The sequence below is a fragment of the Bos javanicus genome, chromosome 4, assembly GCF_032452875.1.
Source record: "Bos javanicus breed banteng chromosome 4, ARS-OSU_banteng_1.0, whole genome shotgun sequence".
NCBI classification, from domain to species: domain Eukaryota; kingdom Metazoa; phylum Chordata; class Mammalia; order Artiodactyla; family Bovidae; genus Bos; species Bos javanicus.
This window is the reverse complement of record NC_083871.1, coordinates 71859403-71883320: the sequence shown is the minus strand read 5'-3', so window position 1 is coordinate 71883320 and position 23918 is coordinate 71859403. Positions and strand designations below refer to the sequence as shown.

General features: G+C 36.2%; 1 protein-coding gene across 12 annotated transcripts in view; it reads left to right on the top strand.

The window, feature by feature from the left end:
- The window catches only part of PALS2 (protein associated with LIN7 2, MAGUK p55 family member), a 165054-nt gene that overhangs the window by 91378 nt on the left and 49758 nt on the right, over window positions 1–23918 (top strand). For 9 of the 12 annotated variants that reach the window (XM_061414339.1, XM_061414335.1, XM_061414329.1 and 6 more), the window contains one exon: window positions 3092–3210. In XM_061414339.1, the coding sequence (XP_061270323.1) occupies window positions 3094–3210 (117 nt within the window). In that variant the 5' untranslated portion in view covers window positions 3092–3093. Of the gene's footprint in view, window positions 1–3088; window positions 3211–23918 lie in introns of all 12 variants that reach the window. The other 3 variants (XM_061414336.1, XM_061414328.1, XM_061414330.1) reach the window with 1 other exon arrangement.

Here is a 23918-nt window from a genome sequence, read left to right as displayed (position 1 = left end):
TCTTTTACACATAAACACTCAAATATGGTATTTGGGATTTGCCTCAAAGTTAACGTAGGACAGAAAGTATATAGGAGTATGAAACAAAATTGGCCATGAGTTGCTAATTGTTAGAGCTGATAATTATTGGGTTTGCTGTAGTATCTTTTTTGTATATGTTTGGAATTTTCCATAATAAAAATAAAGGCAAATGTAGAATGTCGAAAGAAAAAAGTCCTCATAAAAAAAAATACTTATGAAAAGTAGAGCTGACTACATTTATAGCCACAGGGTAAAAATACTAATACTTCTGAAGATTGTTGGTTCTGTTGTTCCCTGCCCAGAGTACACTTTGGACCTCAAGCAAAATTATGAAGTAGACTTTGCTTATATTCTTTATTTCCTAGTGTCGACTTCATCTTAGCTCCATATCAGTTTTCTTTCTGCTTGTTGTAAATGCACATTTTTCTCCCATTCACCTCTTTACTTCCCAAATTGTAACTTACTTCTTCCTACTGAGTCGGAGACCTAAAGATGAACCTGTCCCAATTAAAGTGCAAGAGAAGACTACTCAGGATAGAGTTTACGAAGGTAGAAGTTGGTAGTAGTTCTGTTTGAGCATTTGGAAAAATTACTGATAGAAATGTGAGAAGTTTGTTGGAATATTGTGGGGAGAAACTTGTAGGAGTCCTATATGAAAAGCACTAACTGTTGATTTTATTTAAAAATTGCCAGTCTGCAGAGAGGGAAAAGTAAACGCTTTACTAGTACGATTAGCTGCTGCTGATGATGCTAAGTCGCTTCAGTCGTGTCCGACTCTGTGCGACCCCATAGACGGCAGCCCACCAGGCTCCCCTGTCCCTGGGATTCTGTAGGCAAGAACACTGGAGTGGGTTGCCATTGCCTTCTCCAATGCAGGAAAGTGAAAAGTGAAAGTGAAGTCGCTGAGTCTTGTCCGATTCTTAGCAACCCCATGGACTGCGGCCCACCAGGCTCCTCCACCTATGGGATCTTCCAGGCAAGAGCACTGGAGTGGGGTGCCACTGCCCTCTCTGATGATTAGCTAGTACTATGCTAACAAAAATAAATAATGCCTAAAATAAGTATGTCAAAAAGTAGCAGTATTAGCATATTATCCAGTGATAGTTATGATTAAAAGAAACCGCAAATTCAAAGCAGTTACTTATGGATGGGATCATTTGGGAGGGAGTCTGACAGCATGAAACAAAGAACTACTGTGTTTTATTATAAGCAACTTAGTAATACAATGTCTTTTTACAATGTTTATGTTTTATTTTCATAAAAATATGAAAAAAACAAACTACAGTATTAGTATACTTATTCTAAAGATTCATCAAGGGAAAAAAACTTATTAATAAAACTAATCTGAATAAAATTAAGATTGTGATTTTGAATGTAGTAGGAATCTAGCTTCACCTTCTTCAAATGCATATCCAGTTGTCCCAAATAAAAGGCTGTTCTTTTCTTCTTTGAACTATCTTGCCACTCTTGTTGTAAATCTATTAACCATAGAATGGGTTTATTTATGGATTCTCAGTTATATGTCTATCTTTATGCTGGTACCACAGTTTTGATTACTAGTGAGTCTTCCAGCTTTGTTCTTTTTGAGGATTGTTTGGCTATACTGGATTTACTGTATTTCCCACATGAATTTTAGGATCTGCTTATCAACTTCTACCAAAGAGGGTGAGGGAAACTGAGATTTTAATAGGGACTACATTAAACTTATCGATCAATTTGAGGCCTGTTGCCATCTTAACAATATTAAGTCTTCTAATCCTTAAAATTTGGTATCTTTTTATTTATTTGTCTTTAATTCTTTCAGTGATATAATATAGCTTCACTGTAAAATCCTGCACTTCTTTTGTTACATTTGTTTCTAATGATTTTATTGATTTAATGCTATTGTAAAATGAATGGTTTTGTTAATTTCATTTTCAGAGTGTTTATTGCTAGTGTATAGAAGTACAAATGATTTTTGTACTTTTTTGCAACCTTACTGAGCTCATTTATTAGTTCTAAAAAGTTTTTTGTATATATTCCTTAAGATTTTCTGTATATGAGATCATATCATTGGCAAAAAGGGAAAGTTTTATTCATTTTTTTGTCTGGATGCCTTTTTCTTTTTGTTGCCTAGCTGCCATGGCTAGACCCTTCAGTACAATGTTGAGTAGAAATGACAGGAGTAGACATCCTTGCCTTGTTCCTGATCTATGGCAAAGCATTCAGCCTTTCATCATTAAGTGTGATGTTACCTATGGGGTTTTTGTAGATGCCCTTGAGCAAAGGAAAATTTCCTTCTGTTCCTCGACAAATTTTTATTTTTTTAGCATGAAAAGGTATTTGATTTTGTCAAATGCTTTTTCTGTGCCTGTTGAGATACCATGTGGTTTTGTTCTAGTAATAGTATATAACATTGATTATCATATGTTGATGAGCTACGCTGTATGTACTCCTGGGATATCTACTAGGTCATTGTGTACAATCCTTTTCATATGTTGCTGGATTCAGTTTGCTAATATTTTATTAAAGATTTTTGCATCTGTGCTTATAAAGGATATTGGCTGTAGTTTTCTTGTGATGTCTTTGTCTGGATTTAGTTTCAGGATCTCACAGAATAGTTGGAAAGTGCTCCTTCCTCTTCTACATTTTTTTTCAAGCTTGTAAAGTAATGATTTTAGTCTTTAATGTTTAATAAAATTCGATAGTCAAGTCATCTGATTCTGGGCTTGTTGGAATGAAATTTCTTGATTACCTAATCTTTTTATTTTTTTATTGGTTTTTTAGAATTTTGTGTTTCTTCTTGAGCAATTTTTTAAAATATGAAAAATAAAAAGAAAGTATAAACTTCTAAGTATGTATTAGATAATCTGATAAAGGCCCAAACTGCATGTAAAAACCTGTCCTGTTTCTAATTCATGGGAAGTCAATTTGAAATTTATACTGTTTAACAGTTCAGTTTTTCTAATGTGTTTTTCAAAAATGTTTATTGTTAATGTATTTTTATTTGATTTATTTTAAAATCATATTTCATAATAGTTTGGAATTTAAGGTTTGCTTCTTTTTTTTAATACTGCTTTTATCTCAGCAGCAATGCAGCAAGTGTTGGATAACCTTACGGAGCTGCCCTCATCTACGGGAGCAGAAGAAATAGACCTAATTTTCCTCAAGGGGATTATGGAGAATCCTATTGTAAAATCACTTGCTAAGGTATATTGATTTGTTCATAAGATAACTAAATTCTTTTTAAATTGTTTTTACAGAGGTCTTTTCAGATTAGTGTTTTAGAACCTAAGTGAGGTATAACTTAGGCTTAGTTAGCAAATGATAACAGTTAACAACTAATGAAATCTTACTTTACACACAAATCAGACTATTTTGCTTCTCTATTGACTTTAAAGTTTTAGGGGAACAATAACTGAACAGTTGTATTATAATGGAAGTCTGTGAAAAAGAATGTGATTTTGTCTCCATTTTCAACAACAGCAAAGTACTGATTTTCTTCTTTTATGTTAGACCATATACCTGTTTTTCAATTTAGTTCTTGACTTCCTATAACTAGTTATTTTTGAAAATTTTTTTTATAATCTGATATTTTTAGTCTATTTCCATAATCAGCTCTGTAGTAATCTTTTTTACTCATCCAGAAATATAGTTTTACAACCATTTTTGGTCCAGTTTTATTTCAATTACAGTATTTCCCACAGTAATTTTTATAAATGTCACTTAAACTTAGCATATTAACTGTTTCACAACCCTCCCCTCCCATTCTTCAGATGATTTCTTGCTTTTAGGAACGTATGCCATACACTCTCTCTGACCTTTTCTTTCCTTTATTTTTTTAATAAGATATTGAATACAGTTTCTTTTGCTATTCAGTAATATCTTGTTACATCTCTGACCTTTTCTTCATGTAATCATCTTGTCATTCTTGGAGTGTTGATTTTTATCCTTTCCTGAGATCATTTTTTGTAACATAGTCTATTACTTCTTTTCTTCTAAGACTTCTGAAAAATCATACTTTTCCTATGTGTTCTAATAGTAAGAGTGAGTTAGTGATGCAGTTCTTCATTTTATTCATAAATGTAATCATTCTAAGGTCACATGATATGAAGGCTTTGGTTCCTAAGTAGAAACTAATTCACTTACAGATCACCCAACTAGAATTTTTATTGTAGTCATGTTTGACTGTAGTCTTTCCAAAATTTATTAGGAATTCCTTTAATAATAATACATAGGATATAATTTACCTTCAGATTTAAGCTTCATGTCACAGATATCAATCACTATGCTGTGTTGAGATAAATAGCTTCAGTGTCTTAGAAATAAGTAAGTTAAGTGTTAGTCTCTCAGTCGTGCCCAACTCTTTGCAACCCCATGGACTGCAGCCCACCAGGCTCTTCTGTCCAAGAGATTTTCCAGGCAAGGATACTGGAATGGGTTGCTATTTCCTTCTCCAGGGAATCTTCCCAACCCAGGGATTGAACCCAGGTCTCCTGCACTGCAGGCAGACTCTTTACTGACTGAGCTACAAGGGAAGCCCTAGAAATAAGTAAGGGCTGTTTAAGCCTATTAGTTAAATGGCTCACTCTGAGCTCTTACTGCCACTTTAAAAATAGTGTTTTATTCCTCCCTTAATATCATACCTACCTTACTGTTGGTTGTCAGTTTTTTTTTCTCAGTGTACCTCTTACATCCCATCCTCATGTTTATTTAATTTAAAGCTTTAAGATATAGATCAAGAAACTCAATTATATTATGCAAGGCATCTTATAATGTGCTTATTGTTTATAAGAGTTTTTAAAAATTGCTGTTTCATCTTTGCAAAAACATAAATTGAAAACTAGGATTTAAAATAGAAAAATTATTTGCCTAAGGTCACTTATCTAGGAAATGACAGAAATACTTAGGCCAGGTCTTATTTCTTCAAATTCTTTTTTTCTTTCTTCCACAGAGCAAGTTGTGTGTCTCTCTGTGTATATTCTTGAGAATTTCTGTGCATAAAAAAATTACTGATTTTTGTGTCATTGACATTAGCCTTATTTGAAGGTCATTTTTGTTCACTATTCTCAGCAACTGAAATGGCTGCATAACTTTTGAGCAGCTGAAATGCTATTGTGATCTTTTGATGATAAAATTGAAATAGAAAAAAAAAGAATCACTCAGTAGTAAACAACATTCAAGCAGCTTCTCAATAAATAGAAGCAGTGGTAGTTGAATATTCCTACATTGAAGGTAAAGAAATCCCAGAAGAAAGAAAGGACTTCTGCTTCCAAGAAAGAAATGTGAAGTCACAGCAGGCCAAAACTCCCAGTACCAGTAGGGGGAAAGATGGATTAACTGCTAAAGAAATAGCGAGGGTACATTCCTAGACTTGGGGAGAGTCAAGAGCATGTGACTAATAATCATGAGAAGAACAAAAGAAACAGTCTTATAAATAATCCTTTTTAAAGTTTATATGCAAAGATTTTTAAGGAACATTTTTAATAAAGAAAAGAGAAAAATAAAGACATTTAAAATATTACTGGAAAATAAGAGTCAAAAACAATCAAATGGTTATTCGAGAACTCAAAAATACAATATCTGATTAACAGCTCATGTGATGGGTTTAATAGAAGACTAAACACAGCAAACAAGAAGACTAACAAATTTGAAGACAGGTCAATTGGGAAACATCTAAACTGAAATTCATAGGAAGGTACATATAGAAAAGACAGTATGTGAGACATACTCAAAAGGCCAAATACACATGTAGTTAATATCCCAGAAAGGGGGCAGGGGATGGGGCAGAAGAAACAGTGCAAGACACAATGATCAAGAATTTTTAAAACTAATGAATAACATCAATTGAGAAATTCAAGAAGCCAAATGAACCCCCTGGCAGGGAAAAGAAAAAGAAAAACATTCCTTTGAATATCACAGTCAGACTCCTGAAGATCAAAGATGAAGTGAAAATCTGTAAAGTCCCTGAAGAAGAAAGACATATTACCTTTAAGGACAAGCAGTAAGACTAATAGCTATAAAACAGGAACTATGAAAGTCGTAACAGAGTGGATTGAGATCATTAAGGTGCACAAAGAAAAACACTGCCAACCTCAGATTCCCTCTTCAGGAGAACAACCTTCGGAAATAAAAGCAAAATAAAGGTTTTCTTTTTAGACAAAGTCTGAGTAAAATTATCTCCATTTACTCAGCAAGAAATGCAAAACGAAGTTCTTCAGGCAGAAAGAATGACAACGGAAAGGGAGTAAATATAATACTGATTTTTAGGATGAAGTGATGGTAATGTCTTGTGGCATTGATAGCATGTATATAAATGAAATATGTGAAGATGATAGACCAAAAAGAAGAAGAGACTTTGTGATTCAGATAGATATAAGATGCTGTTGTTATCAAGGAGGTGGTCAAAGTAATATCTTAAGGTTGTATAAAAAGGTTAGGGATGCATATTGAGATCTTGAAGGCAGCCACGAAAGTAAAATTATAAGAATGAACAAATTCCACCCAAACCTTAAGGGTGAGAAAATAGACTTGAATTACCTTCATTCCAGAAACAACTAGAAGAGTTAGCAAAAAGGGTGAAAGGGAGTGGCCATCTTCAGATACGGGACAACAAGCAGCACAGAAAGGTGAGAAGTGAGGTGAGCATTATGAAACTGTCTCAGGCCTGTTTCCATGTCTAGTGCAGAAAGAAGTATAAACAGCCCAGCAGTCTTAATAGAGCTCAGGATTTGGGGAGAAGGAGGTGACTGGACCTTGTGTGGCAGAGTACTGGGGAGGAGGAAGCTAACCCAGACCAGACCTGGAGATCTGCTTAGGGATGCCTTCAAATCTCTGGCTGAGTGCTAACCTGTGCATATGTGAGGCATGCCTCTGGAGTCCAAGGAAAGATCCACTGGAAAGCACAGTAGGCCAAACAATTTCCAGGGCTCAAAAGGGCGGGGAGATAGTTTAGTTTGCATTCCCACCAGCCTGAGTTGAAAAGTCTTCATAATATGCAGGATATTGGGCATAGTTCACACTAAGTTTCTTATAACAAATCTAGGAAACTAGTTACAGACTACAGCAAAATCAAACTAAAAATTAATAACAAAGTTATTCCCCAAATCCCCAAATATGTCAAAGAGCATTCTTCTAAATACCCATAGATCAAAGGAGAATCACAAAGAAACATAAAAAATATTTTGAATTGAATAATGTGAAAATATATAAAAGAATTTCTGGGGTGCAGCAAAGCAATGCTTAGAGGGAAACGCCTGTATTAGAAAAGAACAATGTTTAAATCAATGATTATATGTATACCTTGAGAAAATAGAAAAAGAACAAATTGAAATATGCAGAAAGTAAATGAAAAAGATGAGTGAACATAAAAAGATGAAGAAAATCAATATAACTTTGAATATATTAATAAAATTGGTAAACCTCTAGCTAGACACAAATTATCATTATCAGAAATGAAAGAGAGGACATTGCTGCAAATCCAGCAGACATTGCAAGAATAATAAATATTATGAACAACTTTGTGGCAATAAATATGATAACTAGAGGAAGCTAATTTCTTGAAAGACACAAATTACTAAAGTCCACAGAAGAGTGGATACCCTGTATCTGTTTTTTTATAATTGAATATTTGCAGTTTAAAACCTGAAGCTTCAGCCTGTATGAGTTCAAAAGAAAATTCTATCAAACATGTAAGGAAGAAATTATACCAATTTTACATTATTTATTCTAGAAAAAAGAAAGGAAAACATTTCCAATTTTGTTTTACTAGTCTTGATGTTACCCTGATATTAAAACCAAACTGCAGAACAGTATCCTTAGTGAATGTAGACTAAAAGTTCTTAAGAAAATATTAGCAAATTAAATCTAGCAACTTACAAAAAGGGTAATACCTCATTACCAAGTGACTTTTGTCTTAAAAATACAAGCTGCCTTCACATTTGATAACCAATAAATGTCACCATTTTAATAAGAAAAATCATATGATTATATTCATAGTTGCAGGAAAAGCATTTTATGAAATTGAACATCCATTCCTCATAAAAACTCAACAAACTTAGAATAAATGCCTCAACCTCATGAAGGGCATCTGTTAAAACCCCATGGTTTTAACAGTGACTTCTTTCTAAGATCACTTCTATTCAACTTTTATCACTTCTATTCAGCTTGGTACTAGGATTCTTTGCTAGTGCAAAAAGACAAGAAAAAAAAAAGGGTATACTGATTGAAAAAGAAAAAATTAACTGTCATTTTTTAAGGATTATGTTACCATCTATGTCAAAAATCCTAAGAATCTACCAGAAGGGGTTTTTAAAAAAAGCCCTGTAGAACTAATAAGTGAATTTAGCAGGAACACAAGATAAAAATTACTCTATGTAAATCAATTATATTTTATATGGTAGCAGTGAACAAATTGGAAATAGTAATTTAATAGGAATGAAATTTTTTAAATGTGTGTAAGACGTATAAACTGGAAACTATAAGACATTGTTTAAAGGTATACATGTATACTTACATAAAGAAATTGGAAGACTCAATAATCTTATAATGTAAATTCTCTGCAAACTGAGCTGAAGATTCAGTATAATCCCAGCCAATTATACGGAAATTTATAATGGGCCAAGACCAGACAATTTTAAAAAGTACAAAATTTGATGCCTTCCACAACCTGGAAGGATTTCAAGGATTATTGTGACTCTATAGTAATAAAGACAATGTAGTATCAACGTATAGGTCAACAGCACAGAAGAGAGTCCAAAAAGAGACTACCACATGTGTAGTCAACTGACTTTTTGCACCATGATAATTCAGTGCAGAAATAATAGTCTTTTCAATAAATGTCACTGAAACAGTTGAATATTCATATGTTAAAAAAAAACCTTTTTACCCTACTCTGTGTCCTAAAATTAGCTAAAAATAGATCATAGCTCTAAAAGTAAGAGCAAAGACTAAAATATTCTAAAAGAACACATAAGGAAAAAGAAAACTCTTTGTGAATTTAGATTCTTAGGTAAGACATAAAAAGCATGAGGCATAATGAAAACTTTGATTAATTAGATTTCCCCTGAAAAAGACACCGTTAAGAAAAATAAGGTGTGCTACAGACGAGAAGAGGACTGGATGAAGCACGAGCTGGAATCAAGATTGCCGGGAGAAATATCAATAACCTCAGATATGCAGATGACACCACCCTTATGGCAGAAAGTAAAGAGGAACTAAAGAGCCTCTTGATGAAAGTGAAAGTGGAGAGTGAAAAAGTTGGCTTAAAGCTCAACATTCAGAAAACGAAGATCATGGCATCCGGTTCCATCACTTCATGGGAAATAGATGGGGAAACAGTGGAAACAGTGTCAGACTTTATTTTTTTGAGCTCCAAAATCACTGCAGATGGTGACTGCAGCCATGAAATTAAAAGACGCTTACTCCTTGGAAGGAAAGTTATGACCAACCTAGATAGCATATTGAAAAGCAGAGACATTACTTTGCCAACAAAGGTTCATCTAGTCAAGGCTATGGTTTTTCTAGTGGTCATGTATGGATGTGAGAGTTGGACTGTGAAGAAGGCTGAGAGCCGAAGAATTGATGCTTTTGAACTGTGGTGTTGAAGACTCTTGAGAGTCCCTTGGACTGCAAGGAGATCCAACCAGTCCATTCTGAAGGAGATTAGCCCTGGGATTTCTTTGGAAGGAATGATGCTGAAGCTGAAACTCCAGTACTTTGGCCACCTCATGCAAAGAGTTGACTCATTGGAAGAGACTGATGCTGGGAGGGATTGGGGACAGGAGGAGAAGGGGATGACAGAGGATGAGATGGCTGGATGGCATCACTGACTCGATACACGTGAGTCTCAGTGAACTCTGGGAGTTGGTGTTGGACAGGGAGACCTGGCGTGCTGCGATTCATGGGGTCGCAAAGAGTCGGACACGACTGAGCGACTGAACTGAACTGATCCTAAAAAGAAAGCTACTCATTTATTGCTGATATGGTACCAGTAATGCAAAATGATACAACTACTTTGGAAGGTAGACTGGCAATTTCTTAAAAAGCTGAGCATTGTGTTACCACATAATCCAGTGATTGTGCTCCTTGACATTTACCCAAGTGAACTGTTAATTTGTGTCCACATAGAAACATACACATGAATGAATGTAATGGCTTTATTCATAATTGACAAAGCTTGGAAGCAACCAAGGTGCCCTTCAGTAGGCGTATGGATAAACAAAGTGTGGTACATCCATACAATGGAATATTACTCAGGAATAAAAAGAAATGAATTACAAAGCCATGAAGTAACCTTCATGAACTATGGATGGAGAACTATCTATGGAGGTTCATGACATTGTATAGGAAACAGGAATCAAGACCATCCCCAAGAATAAGAAATGCAAAAAAGAAAAATGGCTGTCTGAGGAGGCCTGACAAATAGCTGTGAAAAGAAGAGAAGCAAAAAGCAAAGGAGAAAAGGGAAGATATACCCATTGGAATGCAGAGTTCCAAAGAATAGCAAGGAGAGATAAGAAAGCCTTCCTCAGCGATCAGTGCAAAGAAATAGAGGAAAACAGTAGAATGGGAAAGACTAGAGATCTCGTCAAGAAAATTAGAGACATCAAGGGAACATTTCATGCAAAGACGGGCTCGATAAAGGACAGGAATGGTATGGACCTAATAGAAGCAGAAGATATTAAGAAGAGGTGGCAAGAATACACAGAAGAACTGTACAAAAAAGATCTTCATGACCCAGATAATCACAATGGTGTTAATAGTGATAATCACACTCACTCACCTAGAACCAGACATCCTAGAATATGAAATCAAGTGGGCCATAGGAAGCATCACTAAGAACAAAGCTAATGAAGGTGATGGAATTCCAGTTGAGCTATTCCAAATCCTGAAAGATAATGCTGTGAAAGTGCTGCACTCAATATGCCAGCAAATTTGGAAAACTCAACAGTGGCCACAGGACTGGAAAAGGTCAGTTTTCATTCCAATCCCAAAGAAAGGCAATGCCAAAGAATGCTCAAACTATTGCACAATTGTACTCATCTTACATGCTAGTAAAGTAATGCTTAAAATTCTCCAAGCCAGGCTTCAGCAATACATGAACCGTGAACTTCCTGATGTTCAAGCTGGTTTTAGAAAAGGCAGAGGAACCAGAGATCAACTTGCCAACATCCACTGGATCATAGAAAAAGCAAGAGAGCTCCAGAAAAACATCTATTTCTGCTTATTGACTATGCCAAAGCCTTTGACTGTGTGGATCACAATAAACTGTGGAAAATTCTGAAAGAGATGGGAATACCAGACCACCTAATCTGCCTCTTGAGAAATTTGTATGCAGGTCAGGAAGCAACAGTTAGAACTGGATATGGAACAACAGACTGGTTCCAAATAGGAAAAGGAGTTCGTCAAGGCTGTATATTGTCATCCTGCTTATTTAACTTATATGCAGAGTACATCATGAAAAACGCTGGGCTGGAAGAAGCACAAGCTGGAATCAAGATTGCCGGGAGAAATATCAATATGCAGATGACACCACCCTTATGGCAGAAAGTGAAGAGGAACTAAAAAGCCTTTTGATGAAAGTGGAGAGTGAAAAAGTTGGCTTAAAGCTCAACATTCAGAAAATGAAGATCATGGCATCTGGTCCCATCACTTCATGGCAGATAGATGGGGAAACAATATCAGATTTTATTTTGGGGGGCTTCAGAATCACTGCAGATGATGATTGCAGCCATTAAATGAAAAGACGCTTACTCCTTGGAAGGAAAGTTATGACCAACCTAGATAGCATGTTAAAAAGCAGACATTACTTTGCCAAAAAGGTCCATCTAGTCAAGGCTATGGTTTTTCCAGTGGTCATGTATGGATGTGAGAGTTGGGCTGTGAAGAAAGCAGAGTACCAAAGAATTGATGCTTTTGAACTGTGGTGTTGGAGAAGACTCTTGAGGGTCCCTTGGACTGCAAGGAGATCCAACCAGTTCATCCTAAAGGAGATAAGTCCTGGGTGTTCATTGGAAGGACTGATGTTGAAGCTGAAACTCCAATACTTTGGCCACCTGATGTGAAGAGCTGACTCATTGGAAAAGACCCTGATGCTGGAAAAGATTGAGGGCAGGAGGAGAAGGTGATGGCAGAGGATGAGATGGTTGGATGGCATCACCTATTCGATGGACATGGGTTTGGATGGACTCCGGGAGTTGGTGATGGATAGGGAGGCCTGGTGTGCTGCAATTCATGGGGTCTCGAAGAGTCGGACACGATTGAGCGACTGAACTGAACTTAACCAACCTTAAATACTTATTACTAGGTAATATAAGCCAGTCTGAAAGGCTATACACTGTATGATTCCAATCATATGACATTCTGTAAAAAGTAAAAAATATAGAGACAGTACCAAAAGAGTCAGTACTTGCCAGAATTGGGGGGATACAAAGGAGGGGTGGTTTGGTGGAGTACAGGACATTTTTAGGGCAGTGAAGCTACTCTGTATGATACTATTAGGGTGTATCAATGACTTTATGCATTTGTCAAAACCATTGGAATTGTACAAAAGTGATAATAAATAGATAAACTAGAGGCTTTAATTAATAATGGTGTATCTATACTGGCTAATTAATTATAGCATTTATCATATTAATACAAGATGTGAATAAAGGAAACTAGGGATAGGAGAGCAGATATATGGGAATTCTCTGTGTTTTCTGCTTATTTTTTTCCATAAATTTTAAACCTTATTAGGTAATGTCCATAGTGTACTTTAGGGTTCACTCTTTCTGTTGTACATTCTATGGGTTTTGACAGATGTATAACAACATGTAGTATCTTTTTCTGGTTTTGGTATTAGAGTAATGCTGGCCTTTATAGATTGAGTTAGCAAGTGTTTCCTTTGCCTTCTGTAAGAGACTTAAAAAATGGTGTAATTTCTTCTTTAAATATTCGGTAGAATTTACCAGTGAACACATCTGGACCTGGTGATTTTGGAAGATTATTATTATTGATTTAATTTCTTTAACAGATACAGGGCTACTCAGATTATCTGTATCTTCTTTTGTGAGTTTGGTGAATTATGTTTTTCAAGGAATTGTTCCATTTCACCTAGTTCATCAAATTTATGTGCATGGATTGTCCAACCATTCCTTTATTATACATGACATTAGTAGTAATGGGCTCTTTCATTTCTGATATTAGTAAATTCATATCTTCTCTTTTTTCTTAGTTAAGCTGGTAAGAAGTTTATCAATTCACTTTTTTCAAAGAACCTGCTTTTGGTTTCTTTAATTTTATGTTTTCAATTTCATTTATTTCTGCTCAATACTTTATTATCTTTTATTTAGCTTGTATTTAATTTGATATTTTGAGTTTCCTAAGGTGGAATTTTTTAGATTATTTATTTTAGATCTTTATTCTTTTCTAAATATGCATCCAGTGCTATAAGTTTCCCTTTAAATACAGCTTTCACTTCAACCCATACATTTTATAAGTTGTATTTTCATTTAGTTCAGATTTTTAAAAAAAAATTTTTTTGAGATTTCTTCTTTGCCCCATGTCTTATTTAGAAGTATGTTGATGGGTCTCCAACAAAGGTAGGTGGAATTTTTATTATACTTTATATGCTCTTTATTCTTATAAGCTTGCTAAGGTGTGTTTTATGGCCCATGTTGTGTTCTAACTTGGTGAAACTTCCATGTGAACTTGAGAAGAATGTGCACTCTGCTGTTGGATGAAATTTATTGGTGTTTTGTTCAGTTCAACTCTATCCTTACTTATTTTCTGCCTGCTGGATCTCAGAGGAGTATTAATCCAACTATAATAGTGGACTAATCTGTTTCATATTGAAGTTCTATCACATTTTGCTTCACATATTTTGATGCTCTACTGTTAGGAGCATTTACTTTAAGGATTGTTCTGTCCTTATTGTTGTGTAATGTCTGTTCCTAAAGGAAATCATTCCTGAATATTCATTGGAAGTACTGATGCTGAAGCTCCAATACTTTGGCCACCTGATGCAGAGAACTGACTCACTGGAAAAGACCCTGATTCTGGGAAAGATTGAAGGCAGGAGGAAGAGGGGACAACAGAGGATGAGATGGCATCACCGATTTGATGGGCATGAGTTTGAGCAAGCTATGGGAGTGGTGATGGACAGGGAAGCCTGGTGTGCTACAAAGGGTCGCAAAAAGTCAGACACAACTAAGAGATTGAACTGAACTGAATGTTTGTTCCTGATAATTTTCCTTGTTCTGAAGACTGTCTGAAACTAATATAGCTACCCCAGCTTTCTTTTGATTAATGTTAGCATGGAGAAGGAAATGGCAACCCACTCCAGTGTTCTTGCCTGGAGAATCCCAGGGATGGGGGAGCCTGGTGGGCTGCCATCTGTGGGGTCGCACAGAGTTGGACACAACTGAAGTGACTTAGCAGCAGCAGCAGCATGGTATATCCTTCTCATTATTTTACTTCTAATCTACCTGTGATTGTTGAGTTGCTAAGTCATGTCTGACTCTTTGTGACACCATGGACTGTAGCACGCCAGGCATTACTTTTCTGGCATGTGAAATGAGTGCAACTGTGCCATATTTTGAACAGTGTTTGGCATAGCAAACACCCTTTCCCAACAACACAAGAGATTACTCTATACATGGACATCACCAGATGGTCAGTACAGAAATCAGATTGATTATATTCTTTCCAGTCAGAAATGGAGAAGCTCTATAAAGTTAGCAAAAACAACACCTGGAGCTGACTGTGGCTCAGATCATGAGTTCCTTATTGCCAAATTCAGACTTAAATTGAATAAAGTAGGGAAAACCACTCAGCTTATTCAGGTATGACCTAAACCAAATCCTTATGATTATACAGTCAAAGTGACAAATAGATTCAAGGGATAAGATCTGATCTGGTGCCTGAAGAACTGTGGATAGAAGTTCATAACGTTGTCAGTGGGCAGTGACCAAAACCACCTCAAAGGAAAAGAAATGCAAAAAGTCAAAATGGTTATCTGAGAAACCTTACAAAGAGCTGAGTAAAGAAGAGAAGCGAGAGGCAAAGAAGAAAGGGATAGACATACCCTACTGAATGCAGATTTCCGAAGACTAGCAAGGAGAGATAAGAAAGCCTTCCTCAGTGATCAGTGCAAAGAAATAGAGGAAAAAATAGAATGGGAATGACTGGAGAGCTCTTCAAGAAAATTAGAGGTACCAGGGGAACATGTCGTGCAAAGATGGGCACAATAAAGCACAGAAATGGCAAGGACCTAACAGAAGCAGAGGGACTAAAAAGAGTTGGCAAGAATACACAGAAGAACTGTATAAATAAGGTCTTAATGATCCAGATAACCATGATGATGTAGTCACTCACCTGAGCCAGTCATTCCTGGAGTGTGAAGTCAAGTGGGCTTTAGGGAGCATTACTACGAACAAAGCTAGTGGAGATGATTGAATTGCAGCTGAGCTATTTCAAATCCTAAAAAATAATGCTGTTAAAGTACTGGACTCTATGCCAGCAAATTTGGAAAACTCAGCAATGGCCATAGAACTGGAAAAGGTCAGTTTTCATTCCAGTCCCAAAGAAGGGCAATGCCAAAGAATGTTCAAACTACTGTACAGTCTACATCTATTTTTACATTTAAAGTGGTCTTTTTTTATAGACAGCAAGATACGTAAGTCTTCTTTTCTTATTGTTTGGTCTATTCATTTTCTGCCATTTCTGTTTTAATTGAGCATTTTATATGATTTCATTTTTTCTCCTTTTTAAACATAGCAGTTATATTTATTTTTAGTGGTTTCCTGTTGATTTTAAAATAAAGATTTACAACTAATCTCAGTCCATTTCCCCTATATTACTTCACTGTATTACTGCACATGAAGTAACTATCTTATAAGAGTATTTCCAATTTCCCCCTTATAGCCATCAGTCATTTCATTTATCCATAAGTTATAACCACCAAGTATTGTTGCTATTAATTTGAAGAGTTAATCTATTAGAGTAAGGTTTTTTTTTTAGATTTTATTTTACTTTCATTTATTTTTTTCTTTAATCTTTTTTTTTTTCTTAATTGAGATGTGGTTTTTGAACGTATATTGTTTTCCTCTCTAAAGAACCTCTTTTAATGTTGTTTTCAAGGCCAGTCTATCAGCAATAAATTCCCAGTCTTTGTCAGACAGAGTCTTTATTTCTCCTTCAAAAAACTTCATTTTTGAAGGATGGTTTGACTGTTTAGCTATAATTCTAGGTTGATAGGATTTTTTCTTTCTACACTTTAAGTATTTCACTACACACTCTTCTTGCTTCCATGATTTCTGGAGAAGTCCTGTGTAATTCTTATCCTTGCTCCTCCATAGGTAAGAATATTTTTCCTCCAGTTTCTTTCAAACTTTTCTCTCTGTCTTTGATTTTTGCACTTTGAATATGATTGTTTGGTGATCTCTCAGATTCCTGGATCTATAGTTTGGTGTCTATCATTAATTTTATAAAAAATTCTGTCATTATAGCCTCAAGTACTCTTCTGTTTCTCTTTGTTAGTCTGCTGTTCCCCTTATATGTGTGTTATATCTTTTTGTAGTTGTCCCACATGGCACCCCACCTCAGTACTCTTGCCTGGAAAATCCCATGGACAGAGGAGCCTGGTGGGCTGCAGTCCGTGGGGTCACGAAGAGTCGGACATGACTGAGCAACTTCACTTTCACTTTGCGCTTTTATGCATTGGAGAAGGACATGGCAACCCACTCCAGTATTCTTGCCTGGAGAATCCCAGGGATGGGGGAGCCTGGTGGGCTGCCGTCTATGGGGTTGCACAGAGTGGAACACAACTGAAGCGACTTAGCAGCAGCAGCAGCACAGTCCTTAGATTTGTTCTATTCCATTTGTGCCATTTCTTTTTTATCTCTGATTTCAGTGTGAGAGGTTTCTACTGGCATATCTTCAGGCTCACTGATTGTTTTTCCTTCTTTTTTATTTTTTTTCACTCAGGCATGTCCAGCTCTTTGCAACCCCATGGACTGTATAGTCCATGGAATTCTCCAGGCCAGAATACTGGAGTGGGTAGCCTTTCCCTTCTCCAGGGGATCTTCCCAACCCAGGGATCAAACCCAGGTCTCCCACATTGCAGGTGGATTCTTTACCAGCTGAGCCACAAGGGAAGCCCTCACTGATTGTTTTTCATGTGCTTATTGGCCACTTGTATATCTATGGGGAAATGTTTATTTAGATTCTTTGCTCATTTTTGAATCAAGTTGTTTTTGTGTGTGTTGAATATTGGGAGTTTTACATATATATCTTAGCTATTAATCCCTTATCAGATATATGGTTTGCCAATATTTTTCCTATTTGGTTGGTTACCTGTTTACTCTTTTTTTTTTCAAGAACTTAAAAAGCAGTGATTTATTTTCATGTATCTGTGGGTAAGCTTATCTCCACCATTCTCAGTTTAGAGTGGCTGTGCTTTTCACGTCTCTCATTCTCCTCCTAAGACGAGTGGGTAGCATAAGCATGTTCTTCCCCAAGGCAAAGGCATCAGTACAGAAAATACTCACAGTTCAGGCCTCAGTTTGAAATGGGTACATCATCATTTTCACTTCATCCTCCTATTGGCTAGAGCAAGTTGCACAGTTGAGCCCAGAATTCAAGCAGTAAAGAAATAAACTCCACCCTTTATTTAATTCAACATTTAAAAATGCATCCCTTTGTCTCCTGAATATAATTCTTCAATGAGAAAATTGCTTTCAGTCTAAATGTCACTTAAGTTTGTGTGTTTTTTTTTTTCTATTTCTTGAGGAGCCTAGATTTGGATTGTTTTCATATATTTCACTTAGTTGTTAGGGTTTTTTTTTTTTTTTTTTGGTCAAACTGAGGACTTTCATCTTTCTTGAGATCTAGAAAATTTGCAATCAAAGAAACTCTTTCTTATTATCTCAGTGTTATACTACTAAAATCCCTATGCTAAACAGCAAGCACGATGCTGTTTACTCTTGACATTATCTTTTGGTGCATAGTTTTTGTGTTTTTTTTAATTCTCAAGAAATTCTTTTACCTATTTTTTTTTTCCGTTGTTGCCTCTGCCTTTGGTGTCATAGCCGACAAATCTGCCATTTACAGTGTTATGAAGCTTTGACTCTGTTTTCTTCTAATAATTTTACAGTTTTAGGTCTTACGTTTAGGTCTCTGATCCATTTTTGAGTTGTTTTATATAGTGTTAGATAGTGATCCATTTTCATTCTCTTGTATGTGAATATCCAGTTTTCCCAGCTGTGTTTGCCACCCTTGTCAAAAATTACTGGACTGTACATGTGAGCCTTTATTTCTGGACTGTCTTCTATCTCATTGGTCTATGTCTGTCCTTATGACAGTACCACACTGTTTTGGTTAGTGTAGCTTGGTAGTAAGTTTTGAAATCAGAAAATGTTAATCTTCCACTTTATTCTTTTTCAGAATTGTTTTGGCTATTCCGGATGCCTTGCAATTCCATACAAATTTTAGAATCAGTATGTCAGTTTCTACAAAGAAACTTCTGGGATTCCAGTAGACATTGTATTGATCATTCTAAGAGAGTATTACCATCTTAAGAGCAACATCTTAAAAACAACAAAGTTTTTAGATCCATGAACATAAAGTGATTTTTCATTTAAGTCTTTATTTCTTTCAACAATGTTTTACAGTTTTCAGAGTGAGTTTTCACTTTCATTAAAATTACTTTAAGTATTTTACTCTTTTCAGTGCTATTGTGAATTGAATTATTTTCTTAATTTTCTTTTCAGATTGTTCATTTTTAGTATATAGTATATTGATTTTTGTACATTAATCTTCTATCCTGCAATCTTGCTTAACTTGTATATTGGTTCCAGTAGTTTTTTAGTGGATTCCTTAGGATTGTCTCAATACAAATCTATGAATAAAGATAGTTTTACTTCTTTCTTTCTAATCTGAATGCCTTTTATTTCTTTTTTAGGGAACTTTCTTCATTGGCCTTTTTATTTATTTTAATTGAATTATAATTGATTTACAGTGTTGTGTTAATTTCTGCTGGACAACAGAGGGACTCATTTATACACATGCGTTCTTTTTTATTTTTATTTTTTCTGGACTAATTGTCATTCTAGGAGATTGAGTACAAATGTTGAATACAGTGATGAGAGCAGACGTTCTTGTTTCCAATCTTAGGGGAAAACTATGTGTTAAATACAATAATATTCACTATTGAATATAATAGTACCTGTGGGTCTGTATTCTGCATTCTAAACCTTGATTTATTTTTTACATATTCATATCAATATCTTCAGAGAACCTTTGTTCTCTTTAAAAGTGGCATAATATTCCATTGTATTGAGTATATCCAAAAAATTTAGTCAAACTTCTGATATTTAGATGGCTTTTTTACTTATGTCATGCTGTATTATGCAGTCTTGCTACATGTTATTTTACACCTGTGTGTGTATCTCTAGGAAAAATGTTGAAAGAATTGTGTGATTTTGGTTGTTATAGTCATACTGCTCACTAGTGTGCTCCCACCAGAAAAAAAAAAAAAATGTGTGAGAGTACATGTCATCTGACATATTCTCAACAACATAATCAGTCAGTTCAGTTCAGTCGCTGAGTTGTGTCCGACTCTTTACGACCCCATGAATCGCAGCACGCCAGGCCTCGCTGTCCATCACCAACTCCCGGAGTTCACTCAGACTCACGTCCATCGAGTCAGTGATGCCATCCAGCCATCTCATCCTCTGTCATCCCCTTTTCCTCCTGCCCCCAATCCCTCCCAGCATCAGAGTCTTTTCCAATGAGTCAACTCTTCGCATGAGGTGGCCAAAGTACTGGAGTTTCAGCTTTAGCATCATTCCTTGCAAAGAACACCCAGGGCTGATCTCCTTTAGAATGGACTGCTTAGATCTCCTTGCAGTCCAAGGGACTCTCAAGAGTCTTCTCCAACACCACAGTTCAAAAGCATCAATTCTTCAGCGCTCACCTTTCTTCACAGTCCAACTCTCACATCCACACATGACCACAGGAAAAACCATAGCCTTGACTAGACGGACCTTTTTGGCAAAGTAATGTCTCTGCTTTTGAATATGCTGTCTAGGTTGGTCATAACTTTCATTCCAAGGAGTAAGTGTCTTTTAATTTCATGGCTGCAGTCACCATCTGCAGTGATTTTGGAGCCCAAACACATAAAGTCTGACACTGTTTCCACTGTTTCCTCATCTGTTTCCCATGAAGTGCTGGGACGAGATGCCATGATCTTCGTTTTCTGAACGTTGAGCTTTAAGCCAACTTTTTCACTCTCCTCTTTCACTTTCATCAAGAGGCTTTTGAGTTCCTCTTCACTTTCTGCCATAAGGGTGGTGTCATCTGCATATCTGAGGTTATTGATCTTTCTCCCAGCAATCTTGATTCCAGTTTGTGCTTCTTCCAGTCCAGCATTTCTCATGATGTACTCTGCATATAAGTTAAATAAGAAGGATGACAAAAGAATTTATCTTTGCCAGTCTCATAAAGAAATTAATATTTCAGTATAGTTTTAGTTGCATTTTTCTTATGAAGGAAGTTGTGTATCTTTTCATATGTTTAAGAAGTATTTGAATTTCCTTTTTTGTGAAGATTTATTTTGTAAATATTTTTTGTAAAGATTCTCATTTTTAGTTTTTTGACATCTCTTTGGTTCTTCTAATTCTACAGGTATCTTTCAGAGTGGCTCACCTCCCTGAGTACCGTGAGATACAGTTTATCTAATCTAAGAATTTGAGCTTTTTTTGATTCACTAGATTACTCATTAGATAATTCAATTCTAATTTAGTTATACTTATTTCATCCATTTTTTTCAACAAAACATATCTCATCTTTTTTGATATGTATGTAGTAGCAAAGTAAAAATTGAATTCTCCATTCTCTTTTGTCTCATTTCTACTTTCTGCTCAAATTTTTACCTATTTTTTGACTATTTGTGGATTGCTGTTTGTCTTAGTTCAAAAATCTCTAGAATAAGAGATGTCTATTGACCACAGTCAGTCTTATCTCCTTTTTATTTAATCACTTTTTAAAGAAGTAGTTAATTAGCAACTACTGTATACTTAGCCATGTTCTAAGAAGAAACAATATATAGTATTTTTGTTTTTAACAGAGAAAGATAAGGTTACTACACGTAATAATTACAGCATTATCATTACTAGATAATAGCATTTGTCACTTTATGTACACTGCATAACTTGTTAAAAATTTTGTTTACCAGCATGGATGAACTGTGTTTGTGCAAAATACCCAGAAGTTTTGAAAGAACTTTTTCTTCCCTGCAGCTCATTTTTCTAAGGTGCAGTGGTGAATAGGATTCTTAGAACTAGACATACAAAAGGGCTAGGCTATATTTTTATCAACTCCAAGTATTCTACAAAGTCAGTTATGGCATGTTCTTCCAAGTTCTTGTGGCAGGAGAAATATATTTCTATTGAGTTGTGTTAGGTTTCTAATAATCCTTTTTCTTAAAGGAAACAAGACACATTTATTCAAATAGCATATGATTCATTTCTGTCTCTCTGGTAAGTTTTCAGTATTTCCTTTGTCTCTTTTGTTTGATTGTGTGTGCTGCATCACTTCAGTAGTGTCTGACCCTTGGTGATCCTATGGACCATAGTCCTCTAGGCCCTTCTGTCCATGAGCTTCTCCAGGCAAGATTACTGGAGTAGATTGCCATGTCCTCCTCCAGGGGATCTTCCTGACTCAGGGATCAAACCCACATCTCTTAAGTCTCCTGCATTGACAGGTGGGTTCCTTACCTCTAGTGCCACCTGGGAAGCCTGTTTGATTAGTTAAATTCAAGTTGGTACTTGCCTCGTCAGTCAGTCAGTTCAGTCGTGTCCAACTCTTTGTGACCCCATGGACTGCAGCACACCAGGCTTCCCTGACTTGCCTTTTGAAAGCTGCTAAATAAATTTTGACTTGAGGTCTCAACTTCTTTCACATTATACTAGAACTTATACAGTTTACATATTAACAAATATTGACCTATAGTTGCTTTCTTGGAAATACTAAAGTTTATCTTAATTGAACCCAACTATATTTCAGAAATTGATTTTCTATATTAATTATATCTGCAGTTTCACTTAAAAAAATGTTTTCTTTCTCTGAGGATTTATGTGTTGTGTAGTGACAATTTTTTCCTACCATAGAAGCAATCTCTGTAGGGTTGATGTGCAGACACCTTCAGGTATGTTTGTTTTTATAGCATAGTTTTGCCCTCTACTTGACTTCCTCTTTCTCTTTTGCTGGTAGTCTTTCCACATTCCCTCCTGTTCTCGCACAGTTTAGGAACAATAAGGTTGATCAAGATAGAAAGGAAGGGAAAGGTATTAGAGTTTTCAAGCCAATGATCTTTCCTGTTCTTCTACTTTTTGCAAAGACTTCAATTTAATCAAAAAGTCTTAAGTAACATAGGATATTATAGAAAATATATTGGCTTAGTACCTGAAAATTTTAAGCCAGTCATCATCTGTTCCCTGGAGCAACAGGTAATTCATATAGCTCTTTGAGCAAAAGAATGGAGATTGACACTGTGGGTGGTCTTCTTGAACCATAGAAGTATAATTTAGCATATCTAGCACCCCACTCCAGTACTCTTGCCTGAAAAATCACATGGATGGAGGAGCCTGGTAGGCTGCAGTCCATGGGGTCGCTAAGAGTCGGGCACAACTGAGCAACTTCACTTTCACTTTTCACTTTCATGCATTGGAGAAGGAAATGGCAACCCACTCCAGTGTTCTTGCCTGGAGAATCCCAGGGACAGGGGAGCCTGGTGGGCTGCCGTCTATGGGGTCGCACAGAGTCGGACACGACTGAAGTGACGCAACAGCAGCAGCAGCAGCACTCATCTCACATGCTAGTAAAGTAATGCTTAAAATTCTCCAAGCCAGGCTTCAGCAATACATGAACCGTGAACTTCCTGATGTTCAAGCTGGTTTTAGAAAAGGCAGAGGAACCAGAGATCAAATTGCCAACATCCGCTGGATCATGGAAAAAGCAAGAGAGTTCCAGAAAAACATCTATTTCTGCATTATTGACTATGCCAAAGCCTTTGACTGTGTGGATCACAATCAACTATGGAAAATTCTGAAAGAAATGGGAATACCAGACCACCTGACCTGCCTCTTGAGAAATTTGTATGCAGGTCAGGAAGCAACAATTAGAACCGGACACGGAACATACTGGTTCCAAATAGAAAAAGGAGTACGTCAAGGCTGTATATTATCACCCTGCTTATTTAACTTAAAGGCAGAGTACATCATGAGAAACGCTGGACTGGAAGAAGCACAAGCTAGAATCAAGATTGCCGGGAGAAATATCAATAACCTCAGATATGACACCACCCTTATGGCAGAAAGTGAAGAGGAACTCAAAAGCCTCTTGATGAAAGTGAAAGAGGAGAGTGAAAAAGTTGGCTTAAAGCTCAACATTCAGAAAATGAAGATCATAGCATCTGGTCTCATGACTTCATGGGAAATAGATGGAGAAACAGTGGAAACAGTGTCAGACTTTATTTTTCTGGGCTCCAAAATCGCTGCAGATGGTGACTGCAGCCAAGAAATGAAAAGACGCTTACTCTTTGGAAGGAAAGTTATGACCAACCTAGACAGCATATTCAAAAGCAGAGACATTACTTTGTCAACAAAGGTCCGTCTAGTCAAGGCTATGGTTTTTCCTGTGGTCATGTGTGGATGTGAGAGTTGGACTGTGAAGAAAGGTGAGCGCTGAAGAATTGATGCTTTTGAACTGTGGTGTTGGAGAAGACTCTTGAGAGTCCCTTGGACTGCAAGGAGGTCCAACCAGTCCATTCTGAAGGAGATCAGCCCTGGGATTTCTTTGGAGGGAATGATGCTAAAGCTGAAGCTACAGTACTTTGGCCACCTCATGCAAAGAGTTGACTCATTGGAAAAGACTCT